General features: G+C 41.8%; 1 protein-coding gene across 10 annotated transcripts in view; it reads left to right on the top strand.

Annotated features, from left to right (window-relative positions):
- Positions 1 to 17,282, top strand: part of GON4L (gon-4 like) — a 72,670-nt gene that overhangs the window by 4,572 nt on the left and 50,816 nt on the right. For 6 of the 10 annotated variants that reach the window (XM_025997269.2, XM_072733573.1, XM_025997268.2 and 3 more), the window contains exons 2-3: positions 755 to 1,357; positions 7,910 to 8,101. In XM_025997269.2, coding sequence (XP_025853054.2) covers positions 778 to 1,357; positions 7,910 to 8,101 — 772 coding nt within the window. In that variant the 5' untranslated portion in view covers positions 755 to 777. Of the gene's footprint in view, positions 1 to 754; positions 1,358 to 7,909; positions 8,102 to 12,068; positions 12,210 to 17,282 lie in introns of all 10 variants that reach the window. The other 4 variants (XM_072733570.1, XM_072733568.1, XM_025997270.2 and 1 more) reach the window with 2 other exon arrangements.

Here is a 17,282-nt window from a genome sequence, read left to right as displayed (position 1 = left end):
GAGCTACCTGTTTATGGAAACAGTAGCAAATATTATTGATCTAATAAATTGCTATCTAATGACATTGATGCTATTTTTATCTTATTTTTAAAAACAATTAAAAATAGATTGTATTTATTTGATAGAGTGCTCGTGCTCTAGAGAATATAAGCCAGGGGAGGGGCAGAAGCAGAGGGAGAAACAGACTTTCCCCTGAGCAGGACCCTGGGATTATGACCTGAGCTGAAGGCAGACACCTGACTGACTGAGCCACCCGGACGCCCCCCTATTTCATTTTGTAGCTGAGAAAAGTGAAGTTCAGGGTACGTAACTTACGCAGGGTCACAAAGCTGGAGAGAAGCTAACTTGGGAAACGAATCAGAAAGTTTGACTCCACAGTTTACTGTTGGCATCATGCTTTTCTACTTCCCTGTTGGTAGTAATGATAACTAACATTTACCAATCATATTTAATTCTTATAACAACTCTTTATGAGGTAAGCACAGTTAGTATCCTTTCAAGTGGAGGAAACTCAAGATCAGAGAGGTTAAGCCACTCAGCCAAGATACTGTACCAACCAGATAGTGGACTTAGGGTTTGGGTGTGACACTAACCAGTTTCTCTCACCTCCCACCTAATGGGAGATGGGAGGTTGTATATTTGGTGTAAAGTACTGTGCCCATGACTGAACATGAGTAAGTGGAAAAATACTTGAAGAAATGCTGTTAATCTGAATGAACATGAGGGTGATGAGAACTTGCTTTTCTCCCTTCAGGATGGAACAGGAGTGGGACTTGTATGCAAGCGAAAGGCAGATGCTCAACCACTGAGCCACCCAGGAGTCCCAAGAGTGGGACTTGTACAATGTTGCCCTGTAAGAAGAGGAGGACCACAGTGACAGAGTCCTCACGGGACCAGGGCAACCAGGAGGAAGAGGACCTTGACCTGGAGTCAGCTATTAAGCCATCGTCTGACCAGGTGAAGGACTTGGGGTCAGCATCACTCTCTGGGGGTCCAAGCCATGGCAGAGTGGCTGGCCTCCAGGTCGAGTCATTACAGGATGCCAGCAATCAGCTTTGTGTGGAGGATCCTTCTTTGAGCTCTTTAAGCTCTAGGATACTCACCCAGGACACGAGTGCACCAGTTCTAGAAGCTGTTGATGCGGCCATCTCTCAGGGAATCACCCTCCCTTCCTTGGAATCTTCCCAGCCCCTTCATGCACACGTCGGTAAAGGGAAAGTCCAGGCCCCTGGTGCAAGGAGAGGGAAGAAGATTACGCTGAGGCCTGGACCTGTTTCTCAAGAAGACAGAGGTGATCATTCTATTACAAAGGAGCCTTTTTCAGGAGAGCCTGGTGAAGAAGTCAAGGAAGAAGGAGGTATGGTACAAAGGGTTGTTAGGCCATGTTTTCCTTGGTGTATCAGTTTGCCACTGTACTCTTTGCAGTTCCTTTATTTATTTATTCAAAGATCTTATTTATTCATGAAAGAGAGAGAGAAGCAGAGACATAGGCAGGGGAAGAAGCAGGCTCCTACAGGGAGCCCCATGTGGGACTCGATTCCAGGACCCTGGAATCACTCACCGAACTGCTGAGCCACCCAGGTGTCCCCTCTGCAGTTCTTTTACAAAGCAGTATCTCTGAAAGGGGGATACTGATTCAGTATGGAATCAGAAATGCAGGGACATCCATGTGACTCAGTGATTGAGCTCCTGCCTTTAGCCCAGGGCGTGATCCTGGGGTCCCAGGATTGAGTCCCACATGGAGCTCCCTGCATGGAGCCTGCTTCTCTCTCTGCCTATGTCTCTGCCTTTCTCTCTGTCTTTGTCTTTCATGAATAAATAAATAAAATCTTAAAAAAAAAAAAATGCAGTGCTGACACTTAGGACTTTACAATTGAGTGGAGACTTTCTTCTCCCTCCCATTCTTGAGATTCTCTTCTGTATCCTTTTCTCTCCTCCCTTCATGTCTGGAGGGGAACTCTATGGTGTTTTGTGATTTGGTGGGGATCCATGAAATGGGGCTTGTGGAGGAGGGGCAGCAGTGTAGAGGGACAGACTGCTGCCTGGGACATTGGGTGGGACTCTACAGAGACACCATAACCCTTAGGACTGGAGGGCTGAGTTGTAGTTTGACACATGGGTATGGGAGGCCAAGAGGAGCAGGCACAGAGGCAGAAGAGGATAGTGACATGGTTGGAGGAAGTGAGAGATGACTTCAGAGCGGTAAGTTATATTTAGATTGCAAAGGGCTTTGTTTTTCACGCTCAAGTGTTTGAGCTTTTCCCATACGTGATAACCAACTAATAAATAAAAGAAGCAGAAGGCATAGATCTCACCTCAGCAAGCTTGTAGTCTAGTTGGGAAGACAAGACATAAACACATAGTTCATTTGGAGCAGTTGGAGGCAATATGTAAGTGCGGGAGTTTGTGGTACAGGGAATTAGGAATTTTGAAATTGGGATTTGATGGATTGGTAGGATTCCATAGACTGGGGAAGAAGTAGAAGTGGGGTGGCACATTCTGGAAACACATGGGCAAGCAGCAGGGCTTCCCGGGGTGAGTGCAGGTGCAGACCACATGGGTCCTGGCCGTGCTGCCCCTGAGACCTGACATCCCAACCTTGACTGGGATGTTGGCAGCAAGGAGAGAAAAGAGGGTGTATCTTAGAGACATTCTGAGGGAAGGACTAATCTTGCTTGGAGACTGATGCCATGTCAGATACCTGGCCTAGGAATGGTGAAGCATGCATTCGTAGCGCAGGCCTTGGAGGGGTTGAAAAGGGTGTGAGGTGTGAAGTGGGGGCCTTCACAGTAAAATCGAAGTCTGAGATCGTAGTTTGGTAGAGGTAGGAGTAGAGACGGTCAGAGTGTGCATTGTGCTGCTGCTTTGTAGAAAGGAACATGGAAAAAGTTGATGGCCTGAGGCTGAGGAAGAGATAGGGAGGGGAAAATAGAAGAGGTGACAGGAGAGGTCAGAGGAAGGAGGAGAGCTATGAAAACAAGGCACGTCCCTTAAAAGTTCATGCCATGTTGGCAAATTGAATTTAAATAAAAAATTAAAAAAAAAAAGGTTTGTGCCAAAGGAGTGAGAAGGATGATGGGGCCTGATGGGCTTGCAGGTTGGAGGTGCATGAGGGGGACAAGGAGATCAGATTGTGGCCCTTAGGAACAAGGATGATGGCAGCGGGAGAATGGAAGTGGCCAGGGAGGGGATCCCTGGGTGGCTCAGTGGTTTAGCGCCTGCCTTTGGCCCAGGGCGCAATCCTGGAGTCCTGGGATCAAGTCCCATGTCGGGGAGCCTGCTTCTCCCTCCTCCTGTGTCTCTGCCTCTCTCTCTCTCTCTCTCTCTCTCTATCATAAATAAATAAATAAATAAATAAATATCAATCTTAAAAAAAAAAAAAAAAAAAGGAAGTGGCCAGGGAGACAGCTGGCTCACCGAAATGTCCTCTCCAAGCTCCTTGTGTTTGATGTGGAGGTGGGGGACCTGCAGGGGACACGGATTCCAGTGCTAGCAGGGCAGGAATGGGTGATTCACTAGGGGTTCAGGGTCACTCATCTGTTGGGGAGTGCAGCCTAGAGCTGTTTCCAGTGGCTTCCCACAGATGTCCAAGTGTAGGTGAATAAAATAGACGTTTGTGGTTTAAGGTTATCTATAATACCACCCCCTTCTTTAAGCTGGATAATTGAAAGTGGATTCTACCGCCTTGCACTTTAATGAGCTGTATACACACAAGTAATACCAGTAAAAGAGTGACCTTATGAGCCTCTTTTTTTCCCCCCAAGTAACTTCTGTGTGTATGAAACAGAAATGTAACATATAAACCAGAAAGGAAGAAAGATTGAAAAATATTGAAAAGTTTAAGGAAGAAAATAAAAATCACCCACAATCTTGCTACTCACCGTAATTACTATTAAATTTAGCATTGGGGTGCCTGGTGGCTCAGTCAGTGGAGTATGCAACTCCTGGGGTTGGAAGTTTGAGCCCCATGTTGGGTGAGGAGATTACTTAGAAGTGAAATCCTTTTTTTTTTTTTTTTTTTTTTAATTTATTCTTGAGAGGCACAGAGAGAGGGGCAGAGACATAGGCAGAGGGAGAAGCGGGATGTGGGACTCCATTCCAGGACTCCGGGATCATGACTTGAGCCAAAGGCAGACAGACACTCAACCACTGAGCCACTCAGGTGCCCCTAAAAGGGAAATCTTAAAAAAAAAAAAAAAGAAAGAAAGAAAAAAAAGTATTTTTTTGTTGTTTTGCTTTCTTTTAAGTAACATGTAGTATTATGATTATGTAGAAAAGACCCCCCAGGGATCCCTGGGTGGCGCAGCGGTTTGGCACCTGCCTTTGGCCCAGGGCGCGGTCTTGGAGACCCGGGATCGAATCCCACGTCGGGCTCCCGGTGCATGGAGCCTGCTTCTCCCTCTGCCCCTCTCTCTCTCTCTCTCTCTCTCACTCTCTCTCTCTCTCTGTGTGTGACTATCATAAATAAAAATTAAAAAAAAAAAAGAAAAGACCCCCCAAAAATCTGAGTTATTTTGAAATGTAGTAGTTTCCCCATATCCGTGGTTTTAATTATCTGAGGTCAGCCGCGGTCTGGAAGTGGGTGATCCTCCTGACTTCTCATTATAAGGATAGTAGTAGCCTAACACTGTGTCACTACACCTTTATCACTCCCCTCACTTCACTTCTCCACATAGGCATTCCATCATCTCACATCCTCACAGGAAGGAGGGTGAGTACAGGATAGTAAGCTATTTAGAGAAAAAGAGACCACATTTGTATAACTCTTGTTAGAGTATTATTATGATTGTTCTGTTTTATTATTTGTTAATCTTATTGCTTATTTTTTTTTCTTACTGCTTAACTTATAAATTAAACTATCATAAATATGTATAGGAAAAAATACAGTATTATAGGGTTCAGTTCTATAGGAGGTTTCAGGCAACACTGGGACTTTTGGAACATATGTCCCGAGGGTAAGCAGAAGGCTACTATATCAGCATTTTGTTATAGTTGGTATATTGTGAGATCATGTTTCTAGACTGCAGGTGCTAGTGATTATTATATTTTTTAAAGATTTTATTTATGAGAGAGAGAAAGAATAGATAGGGAGGGGAAGGGCAGAGGGAGAAGCAGACTCCTTGCTAAGCAGGGAGCCCAACACGGAACTTGATCCCAGAACTCTGGGATCATGATGCGAGTGGAAGGCAGATGCTTCACTGACTGAACCACCCAGGTGCCCCAGGTGCTGGTGTGTTGGTGTGTATTTCCCCCTTCCCTCTTTTTTTTTTTCCAGAATTTTAATTGTTCTTTTGTTCTTTTTTTAAAATTTTTATTTATTTATGATAGTCACACAGAGAGAGAGAGAGAGGCAGAGACACAGGCAGAGGGAGAAGCAGGCTCCATGCACCGGGAGCCCGATGTGGGATTCGATCCAGGGTCTCCCGGATCGCGCCCCGGGCCAAAGGCAGGCGCCAAACCGCTGCGCCACCCAGGGATCCCTTAATTGTTCTTTTGAAATTGATTCACATACCCTAATTTCTACTTATACTTTTTTTTTTTTTTTTTTTTTACTTTCTAAAATGATTAACTTAGGCAGATTTTGGCTTATAATTAGTTGACTTGTACAGTTCTCAGCTGATTATTCATATTATTCATAGTTTTTAAACTGGCAGTAAACAAGTTATAGATGTGCGCTGTGTAAGGCTTTCCCTTTTCTGTCCCTCTTACCCTTCTCAGCTTCCCTTTCTAGGGGCTTTGAGCATCTAGCACAGAGATAGAGGAAAAGAAGAGTGGGGTTCCTGCAGGGTTCTCTGAGACGGGAGTTAAATTGAGAAGCAATATGATGTGGTCATAGAAAAGGGAACATTTTTGGGGCACCTGGCTGGTTCAGTCAGAAGAGGATGTGACTCTTGATCTCAGAGTTGTGAGTTTGAGCCCCACATTGGGTGTAGAGATTACTTAAATATATAAAACTTAAAAAAAAAAAAAAAAAGAAAAGGGACATTTTCTCTATGGCTGGTAAGCTGTAGGGACAGTGTTAGAGGAATTCCAAATACGTTTTAAGTGGTAAAAGTATCATTGATGGAAACTACGTTACAAAGTGAACTTCTGATATGTTTGATTAAAAAGTCTTTTATGTTGGTTCAGTTGTGAAAATGTCAGCATTGTTAATTCTAAAACTTGCTCAAGATTGTTGATTAAAAGAGAACACTGTGCTGTTTATTGAAGTTCTCTTTTCTAAGACATTTGGCTGAGAGCAACTTTGGATTTGATGGATTTGGTATTTGACTCCTTGTCTAGTCCCTATGAAAGCCAAAGCCCTGGGATGTTTTGACATTATGGAGTGATCATGGGTTCTGGAAGTGAAGGATAGAAGATTGAGAGTAAATGCAATTAAGGATTAATTCATGCTTTATTTAAAATTAAAGCTTTTTTTTTTCTTTGTTGGAGGAGAGGATGGTCCAATTATTTATTTATTTATTTATTTATATTTTATTTATTTATTTATGAGAGACAGAGACACACACAGGCAGAGGGAGAAGCAGGCTCCATGCAGGGAGCCTGACATGGGACTTGATCCCGGGTCTCTGATCCGGGGTCTCCAGGATGATGCCCTGGGCTGAAGGTGGCGCTAAACCGCTGAGCCACCTGGGCCCCGGATGGTCCAATTTAAAACCATGTTTACCGATTCCTGACGGAGTCGCCAAAAACAAAACAAAACAAAAAATAAAACCATGTTTACACCACTTGGAAGTGCCAACGTCGATGAGATACCAGGTCGATGAGATATCAGGTCACAGGACCAAGGCTGCTTTGTGTGGAGCTCAGTGATAACTTGATCTCTTTTTGAAAATGTTCTGAATGTGTAATACACAAACATGGAAACAATTCATAAATGCTGACAGTCTACAGTGAAAAGTTAGGTGCCCTTTCCCTCTGTCCCCTTCCCCCAGGTTCTTATCTCAGGAGTAAGTAGTTACTGGTTAGCACTCCCTGTGTGTCTTCTGTGGCTGTTCTGCCAGCATGACAACCTGTCATGTCTATTGTTTACTTTTGCTACAGCACGAGTGCTTATGTGCTTTGTAAATATTCCGTCTTCCCCAGAAGAAAGGTAGCACTCATGAGGAGTTGAGGTAAAGGGGAAGGTTGTCTTTTTTTTTTTTTTTTAAAGATTTATTAATTTATTCATGAGAGACCAAGAGAGAGAGAGAGAGAGAGAGAGAGAGAGAGAGGGATAGGCAGAGGTAGAAGCAGGCTTTCCATAGGAGCCCCATGGGGGACTTGATCCCAGACCCCAGGATCACAACCTGAGTCTAAGGCAGCCGCTCAACCACTGAGCCACCCAGGCATCCCAAGGGGAAGGTTGTCATTGATAATTTTATGGTGACTTTTACTCCAATTTCTGCATAATTTAGAGTCAGAAAGTTCAGGACATTGATAATGGATTAAATGTGGTGTTAATGATTATCCTTATAAAATGTACCTTTGTCATCAGGAATATAACAGCCCCCACCCTACAATTATGGTTTTGATTTCTCCAAAGGAAAAAGAAATGTATAACTCAAAGCATATTTTAAGTAGAAAGACCTTGGGGTGCCTGGCTGGCTGTAACTCCTAATCTCAGGGTCATGAGTTCAAGCCCCACGATGAGCTTGGAGCCTACTTAAAATTAAAAGGAAAAAAAAAAAAAAGAAATATGTTGTAGTCATTATGTGGTTCAGCTCCCTGACATAACAGGTGAGCTTGGATCTGAGCTTTTATTTCTTAGGACCCTATCTTTAAAAGGGAGAGGAGAATGCCTCTATAGTGTATGTATCATTAGTGAAGTTTCCCAGCTATAAATGACTTTACAACAAAATGCTGATTTCTACAACCTAGTATGATGGATAATGGGCAAAGTATAGAGCAATACCTGTGATTTTTCCAGGAAAACCTCAGTTGCATTCTGGAGGGGCGATGCCTTTGCTGCCATTAGGCAGCCACTCTGCAAAACCAGGAGCCCAGCCTGGGAAGTCCCCTCAGCCAGATGTATGTGCCTGTCCTCAAGAAAAGCCACTTGGGACTCTGGCTTCGCAAGCTGAGGATGAGACAGAGGACGGTGGACTCTTCATTCCGATGGGTAGGCTTTCTTTTTCTTCTTTTGTAATTAAACTCCAAAAAAGTCTTTATTGAAGCATAATATAAAGTATAATATGCAGAAAGCTCCATGTATCGTAAGATTTCCTGAATTTTTGGAGACAAATAACTCATGCAGCCAGGAACCATGTCAGCAGAGCACTACCTGTACCCTTTCAGTTATTACCAGCATCTCACCTGTTGGGGACTGTTAATTCTGACTTCTGGCAGCACAATTTGGTTCACCTGTTTTGTACGATGAGTGAAATCCTATGTTTTTATGAGTGCATTTTGGCCCATGTTGTTGCATGTACTTGTAGATTGTTCATTTTCATTGCTGTGTAGTATTGTTTGGGTATTCTAGATTTTCTGTATCCATTCAACTCTTAATGAGCGTTAGGATAGTTTCTGGTTGCAGGCTACTCTGAATGGTGCTGTTGTAAACATTCTACTGCAGATCTTTGTGTGAACATCTCCATTTGATTTTTGTTGGGTGGAATTGCTGGGTCACAGGATTAGGCCTCTGAAATTTTTTTGAAATACTGTATTTTTTTGTGAATTATAACACATATAGACAAGTGAATAAGGACTTTATTCAGCTTAACAGTTTTATAGTGAGCACCTGTGATTTCTTTCCTTTTCTTTTTTAAAAAATATTATTTATTTTATAGTGGGAAGAGAGAGAGTGTGCATGAGTGAGGTGTGGGGCCACGGGAGAAGCAGACTCCCTCCCGAGCAGGGAGTCCAACATGGGGCTTAATGGTAGGATCCCAGGGCCATGAGCTGAGCGAAGGCAGATGCTTAACCGACTGAGCCACCCAGGTGCCCCTTGTGAATTCTTTTTCTTATTGCAAATACTAGTGGTGATCGTGAACATTGCACCCTACCTTATTTGGGGGAAGGTAGTCCATATTCCTGTTTGGGGGCTTTGTTTTGTTTTTAGAAGTGGGGAGGGGCAGAGGGAGTGGGAGGACCTCAATCACACTCCCTGTTGAGCACAGATCCTACGCAGAACTCAGTCTTATGACCCTGAGATCACAACGTGAGCTAAAATCAAGAGTTGGACGCTTAACTGAGCCAGCTGGGTGCCCCCGTATTCCTCATTTATGCATGAGAGAGTTGTAGACTTCTCGTGGATACAGTATTTTTTTTTTTTTTTAAATTTTCATTTATTTGTTTGGCAGAAAGAGAACAGGGGACAGAGAGAGGGAGATGCAGGCTCCCTGCTCAGCATGGGACTCGATCATGACCTGAGCTGAAGGTAGATGCTTAACTGACTGAGCCACCCAGGCACACTGACTTTTTATAGATATATTTTATCTGATTAGGGAGATTCTTTTCCTAATTTTATGAGAGTTTTATCATATTGAATTGTGTCCTTTTCTGTCTCTATTAAGATGATCATATGGTTTTTCTTCTTTATTCTATTAATGTGGAGATTAATGTTGATTCTTACTGTCGGATTTGTTGAGATATAATTTGCATACAATAAAATTTATCCAATGAGTTTTGAAACATGTGCATAATTATGTAACTGCCAACACCATCAGCATGTGGGGCATTTCCCTTACTCCGAAAGCTCTCTCACCCCTGTTGCAGGCCTTCATTCTCAGCCCAGTCTTAGCTGCCCGCATGTATCCTTGGAGTTCTGTGTTTCCTGCAGTATTATGCTTCTGTGTTATGGATCCTGTCACATCTGGTATCTTCTGCCTAGTACAATGCTTCTGAGATTTGTTCATGTTTGTTCTTTTCATTGCTGAGTAATATTCTATCCCATAGATGTACCACAATTTATTTGTTCACTAGTTGATGGACATTTGGGTGGTTCCAAGCTTTTGCCTGAAGCTGCTATAAACATTCAGATATAGGTCTTTGATAGACATTACGTTTTTATTTTTCTTGGGTAAATCACTAGAAGTGATGTTTCTGGGGCCTATGGTATTATATATGTTTAACTTTATAAGAAATTGCTGACCTATTTTCCAAAGTGGCTGTACCATTTTACACTCCCACCATGTGTGAGATTTACAAATGAGCTACATTCTTGCCAGGATCTATCAGACTTTTAAATTGTATCCATTCTAGGAGGTGTATTTCCTTGTGGTTTTAACTTGCTTTCCCTAAGGAATAATGATGTAGAGCATATTTTCATGTGTTTATTGGCCATTTGTAGATCATTTTTGATGAAATGTTTGTTCATTGTTCTGTTGTATTCATTCCTTTTGTAATTGGTACATGTCTTGCAAGAGATACTTTTTTTTTTTTTTTTTTTTAAAGATTTTATTTATTTATTTTAGAGAGGGAGAGAGAAAGAATCCCAGGCAGACTCCCAGCTGAGCGCAGAGCCAGATGCAGGGCACTATCCCAAGACCCTCTTTCCCAAGACCTCTAAAATCAAGAATCAGATGCTTAACCAACTGGGACATCCAGGCACTCCTTGCAGAAGATACTTTAAAACTATGCATATATCCTGTTTCTCCTCAAACTTTTGCTCACTTATTTTATTTTACTTTTTTTTTGCCCACTAATTTTAGCATCCATTGGTAGATTGCCTGTAACAATTATTACTGTGTTGTTCATATGGTAATTCTCTTCTTTCTTTTTTCTTTTCTTTTCTTTCTTTTCTTTTCTTTTCTTTTCTTTTTTTCTTTCTTCTTCTTCTTCTTCTTCTTCTTCTTCTTCTTCTTCTTTTTCTTCTTTCTTCTTTCTTCTTTTTTCTTCTTTTTTCTTCTTTCTTCTTCTTTCAGATTTTATTGATTCATGAGAGACACACAGAGAGAGGCACAGACATAGGTAGAGGGAGAAGCAGGCTCCCGGTGGGGAGCATGATGTGGGACTCGATCAAGTCCTGAGCCAAAGGCAGACGCTCAACTGCTGAGCCACCCAGGCGCCCTAATTGGGATTTTCTATAAAGAAGAGCTGTACCTTTTCCCTCCTTTTATTTATTTATTCATTTTTATGTGAGTATGGACTCATGGATATTTACTATTTGAGTTACAATGTGATATTGTTATATTTTGCTCAGAATGTTTTAGTGTTGGCTGTGGGAAGATACTTCAAGTTTCACTTTTATGGAGTATGGTTTTGGTATCATTTCAAGGAACACTGCCTAATCCTGAGGTGCTTGGCTGGCTCATTTGGTGGAGCCTGTGACTCTTGATCTTGGGGTTATGACTTCGAGCCCCACGTTGGGTGTAGAGTTTACTTTTGGAAAAAAAAAAAAAAAAGAAACTCTGCCCAATCCAAGTTCACAAAGTTTCTTTCTTTTTTTTAAGATTTTTATTTTTTTATTCATGAGAGACACAGAGAGAGGCAGAGACATAGGCAGAGGGAGGAGGAGAAGCAGGCTCTACGCAGAGCCCCATGCGGGACTCAATCCCGGAACTCCGGGATCACATCCTGAGCTGAAGGCAGACGCTCAACCTCTGAGCCACCCAGGAGTCCCTGGTCACAAAGTTATTTTTGTGCAAGTTACATATTCCATTTAGATATATGATCCATTTTGATTGAATTATTTATTTTTAAAATATTTTATTTATTCATGGCGGGGTGCAGAGACACAGGCAGAGGGAGAAGCAGGCTCCATGCAGGGAGCCTGACATGGGACTGGATCCCAGGTCTCCAGGATCACACCCTGGGCTGAAGGTGGTGCTAAACCGCTGAGCCACCCGGGCTGCCCTAAATATGCCATTTAGATCAAGTATAATGTTCTTTATATGTTTGTAAGGTCAAGTTTGTTAATTATGTTGTTAAGATCTTTTATGTCTGTATTGATTTCTTGATCTACTGTTACATTTGTTACTGACTGACATTTGTTGAAATATCCAGATTTGACTTTGGCTTTATCCTTTTTTTTTTTTTCTGTCAGCTTTTGTATATTTAAGTCTATTATCAGATGTATACAGATTTAGAATTGTTTTCTTATTTATTTATATATTTAACTTTTTTTTTTTTTTTCCTTTTTTTGGTAGACTCCATGCCCAGCATGGAGCCCAGTGCAAGGCTTGAAATTATGACCCTGAGATCAAGACCTGGGCTGAAATGAAGAGTTGGATGCTTAACTGACTAAGCCACCCAGAAGCCCCTATTTTCCTTTTGAATTGATTCACTTAGTATGAAATGTTTCTTTTTATCTTTATATTCTGGCTTTAAGGTTTACTTTGTAACAGATATTTGTGTATACATGTTATAAATATTTATATTCTTTTGCTTTCAACTTTTTTTGTTTGTTTTTAAAATGTTTCTTTTATGGGACGTTTGGGTGGCTTAGTGATTGAGCATCTGCCTTTGGCTCAGGGTGTGATCCCAAAGTCCTGGGATCGAATCCTGTATCAGACTCCCTGGGGGAAGCCTGCTTCTCCCTCTGCCTGTGTGTTTGCCTCTCTCTGTGTCTCTCATGAATAAATAAATATTTAAAAAAATAATAAAGTGAATAAAGAGTTTCTTATGTAATAGCATACTTTAAAAAAAAAAACTAGTGTGAACGTATTTGCCTTTTTTTTTTTTTTTTAAGATTTTATTTATTTGAGATAGAGTGGCAGAGAGCATGAGCAGGGGGCAGAAGGAGAGGGAGAAACAGACTTCCCACTGAGCACAGAGCCCGATGTGGGGCTCAATCTCAGGACACCGAGATCATTACCTGAGCCAAAGGCAAACACTTAATCTGACTGAGCCACCCAGGAGCCCTACATCTTTGTCTTTTAATTAGAGCATCTATTTCATTAATATTTACTTATTTTAAAATATTTTATTTATTTATTTGAGTGAGACAGAGTGAGAAAGGGGGGGAAGCAATCTCCCCACTGATCAGGGAGCCTGATGAAGGGCTCTGTCTCAGGACCCTAAGATCATGACCTGAGCCAAAGTCAGGTGCTTAACTGACTGAGCCACCCAGGCACCTCAGTTTTTTATTTTTATTTAATGCAATTTCTGATATAATTGAGTTTTTTATTTTCCTGCATTTTTTTTGTTTGCTTATTTTGTTTTTCCTTTCTTTTGATTAATCGGGTACTTTTATTTTTCTTCTCTATTACTCTTTAGTTATTTTTTCTTTTACATGTTGCCATATAGATTAGCAATATGAAACTTTGTTTTGTTTTGCTTTTAAGCAGTCTAGGACTTAATATATTCTTATTTTTTAAAACTTTTTTTTTAAAGATTTTATTTATTTTTCTTTTTTTAAATTTTTATTTATTTATGATAGTCACAGAGAGAGAGAGAGAGAGAGAGAATGAGAGGCAGAGACATAGGCAGATGGAGAAGCAGGCTCCGTGCACCGGGAGCCCGACGTGGGATTCGATCCCGGGTCTCCAGGATCGCGCCCTGGGCCAAAGACAGGCGCTAAACCGCTGCGCCATCCAGGGATCCCAAAACCTTTTTTTTTTTTTTTTTAAGTGAGCTCTGTACCTAGTGTGGGGTTTGAAATCACAACCCCAAAAATCAAGAGTTACATGCTGTACTGACTGAGCCACCCAGGTGCCCCTGTTAATTTTTTTTTCCTTGTTAAATTTTTTTTTCTCTCTTTTTTTTAATTTTTATTTATTTATGATAGTCACACAGAGAGAGAGAGAGGCAGAGAGACAGGCAGAGGGAGAAGCAGGCTCCATGCACTGGGAGCCCGACGTGGGATTCGATTCCGGGTCTCCAGGACCGCGCCCTGGGCCAAAGGCAGGCGCTAAACCGCTGCGCCACCCAGGAATCCCTCCTTGTTAAATTTTTAATGACAGTTTAGCAGCATGGATTCCATGTCTTTGATGAAATTCTGTATATTTTCCTTTTCCTTTTCCTTTTTTTTTTTTTTTTTAAGATTTTATTTATTCATGAGAGACACACAGAGGCAGAAACATAGGTAGAGGGAAAAGCAGGTTCCCTGCAGGGGTCCTGATATGGGACTCGATTCTAGGATCCCAGGATCATGACCTGAGCCAAAGGCAGACATACTCAACCATTGAGCCATCCAGGCATCCCTCCTTTATTGTCTTGAATATTTTGATCATAATTATTTTATTTTATTTTAATTTATTTTTATTTTTTAATTTTTGCTTATTTATGATAGTCACAGAGAGAGAGAGAGAGAGAGAGAGAGAGAGAGAGAGAGGCAGAGACACAGGCAGAGGGAGAAGCAGGCTCCATGCACCGGGAGCCAGATGTGGGATTCGATCCCGGGTCTCCAGGATCGCGCCCTGGGCCAAAGGCAGGCGCCAAACCGCTGCGCCACCCAGGGATCCCTGATCATAATTATTTTAGAACCATTTTTAAGTATCTGATTTACCTGTAGATTTCTTTTTATTGTCCTCTCCTGCCACTTCCCTGTGGTATTTTGGTTCTGTTTTTAGTATTGTTTAATTTATTTATTCATGACAGACACACACACACAGAGAGAGGCAGAGACACATGCAGAGGGAGGAGCAGGCTCTATGCAGGGAGTCTGATGTGGGATTCGATCCTGGGTCTCCAGGATTAGGCTCTGGGAGGAAGGCAGGCACTTAAACAGCTGAGCTATCCAGGTTGCCCAAGCATTGTTTAATTTTTGATTGTCTGTTGGACATTGTGGATAGAAAATTCTGGGGGCTTTGGTATTGTTATCTTCCTCCAAAGAGGGTTATTTTATATTCTGGCAGGTAGATAATTTTGGAGGGTCACCTAAATTCTTCCAGGAGTTAGTTTTATGCTGCATTAAGTCTAGTATGTTTCCACTTACTACTTCCTCCTAGATTGTGGTCTGTATCCCTAGTGGGTGGCTCTTCTGAGATTTCAACAGTACTAAGAAAGCTGAAGCATTTCTGAAGACTCCTTTTCACAGTTTGAACTACAACCTCTTTCTCTCCAGGGCTAAGGAGTGAGAAACTTCTACCTTTGTTCTTTTGCCTCCTAGCCTGTCTCCTGCTGTGTTTCTTGGGGTCCATCCTGTGCATGCATAGCCTATGGGTCCACTAGGGTCTTCAGAGGAACTTGAAGAGAAACTTTTTTGGGGGGGGCTCAGTTTTCCTTTGTTTTCTCCTCTGTTGAGTTTTTCTTTTTTAAATATTTATTTATTTATTTAGAAGTGAGAGTGTGTGCTCTTGAATATGAATGGGGGCAGGGGAAGCGGCAGAAGGAGAGAATCTCAAGAAGACTCCTTGCCAAGCATGGAGCCAGCTGGGGGGCTTGATCCCACGACCCAAAGATTATGACATGAGCTGAAATCAAGAGTTGGTTGCCTAACCTACTGAGCTACCCAGGCACTCCTCCTCCGTAGAGTGTTTTCCTTCAATCTCAGCTGCTTTGGCAGCCCCACATTTCTGGCTTCTTAACCTAGCATGACCACCATTTTCAGCTTGGGTCCTCCTTCTGTGCTTCCCTTCTCTAAATGATTACAACTATTTCAATCCTTTTCATGAGGGTTCTTCAGCATCTTCAGACTGCTGTATATATTTTATTCCACTTTTATGTACAGTTGACCCTTGAGCAGTGTGGCAATTGGGTTCTTGTACCCACATACAATTGAAGAACATCCACATATGACTTTTGACTCACCTAAAACATAGCCTACTGTTGACCAGAAGCTTTACCAATGACATAAATAGTTGGTGAACACATATTTTGTATATTATATAGAGTATATGCTGTATCCTTACTGTAAAGTAAGCTGGAAAAAAGAAAATGTTATGAAAATCATGGAAGAGAAAACACATTTACAGAACTGTACTGTATTTATCTATCTATCTATCTATTCATTCATTCATTCATTCATGAGAGACAGAGAGAGAGAGAGGCACAGACACAGGCAGAGGGAGAAGCAGGCTCCATGCAAGGAGCCCAATGTGGGACTTGATCCCAGGTCTCCAGGATCACACCATGGGCTGAAGGTGGTGCTAAACCTCTGAGCTACCCGGGCTGCCCTGTACTGTATTTATTGAAAAAAAAAAAAAAAAAATCCACAAATAAGTGGATCTGCACAGTTCAAACCTATGTTGCCCAAGGGTATATATTTTTACAGTTGTTTTTGGTAGGAAGGTTTCATCTGTTAAAAAATACATTGTCGGGATCCCTGGGTGGCGCAGCGGTTTGGCGCCTGCCTTTGGCCCAGGGCGCGATCCTGGAGACCCAGGATCGAATCCCACGTCGGGCTCCCGGTGCATGGAGCCTGCTTCTCCCTCTGCCTGTATCTCTGCCTCTCTCTCTGTCTCTCTGTGACTATCATAAATAAATAAATAAAAAATTAAAAAAAAAAAAATACATTGTCGTGGCCAGAACCAGAGATCCTGGGTGCGTTTTTGGAGGGCTATTAAGCAACTGTTTTCATATATCAGAGCAACATTGGTGATTCAGATATTGTAGAACCCACTGTTTTTACTTACTTTATCCACTTTACAGTAAATTTACGGTGCATTATATTTTAGGTTAATTGGTTACATCATTAAATCTACTTTTCAGGGAATATGTCGTTTTTAGCCACCTTCCATCTTTTTCATGAAAGGAAAAATTAGATTTTCTTCTGTATCTTTTCTAGCCTGATCTTTATAGAGTGGTTTCCTTTTATTAACATCTAAATTTCAGCTCTTTACAACTCATAGAGTTGGTGGTATCCCAGTATTTTAAAAGATAAAGGATTAGTTCTAAAACAGTATAACAAGTAGTTGAATTATCAGTTCTTTTTTGGATTGTTTGTGTAATGTGTTGGAATTTGAATTTATTAGATTTTCCTTCAGACATATATTCCCTAATAAAAATTTAGCATTAAAACCAGAAATGGGGGCAGCCCCAGTGGCGCAGCGGTTTAGTGCTGCGTGTGGCCTAGGGCATGATCCTGGAGACCCTGGATTGGGTCCCGCATCGGGCTCTCTGCATGGTGCCTGCTTCTCCCTCTGCCTGTGTCTCTTCCTCTTTCTCTGTGTCTCTATGAATATATAAATAAAAAATCTTAAAAAAAATAAAAATAAATAAAATCAGAAATCGGGGCAGCCCCGGTGGTGCAGCAGTTTAGTGCCGCCTGCAGCCCGGGGTGTGATCCTGGTGACCCGGGATTGAGTCCCACGTCAGGCTCCCTGCATGGAGCCTGCTTCTCCCTCTGCCTGTGTCTCTAACTCTTCTCTCTCTCTCTGTGTCTCTCTATGAATAAATAAATAAGTAAAAAATCTTAAAAAAAAATCAGAGGAGAAATAGGTGTGATGTAATTTAGACACTGGGATGGTTTAACCCCACTT

This window comes from Vulpes vulpes, chromosome 13, assembly GCF_048418805.1.
Source record: "Vulpes vulpes isolate BD-2025 chromosome 13, VulVul3, whole genome shotgun sequence".
In the NCBI taxonomy this organism is placed as follows: Eukaryota; Metazoa; Chordata; class Mammalia; order Carnivora; family Canidae; genus Vulpes; species Vulpes vulpes.
The sequence above is the reverse complement of the archived record's forward strand: the minus strand, read 5'-3'. Positions and strand labels throughout refer to the sequence as shown.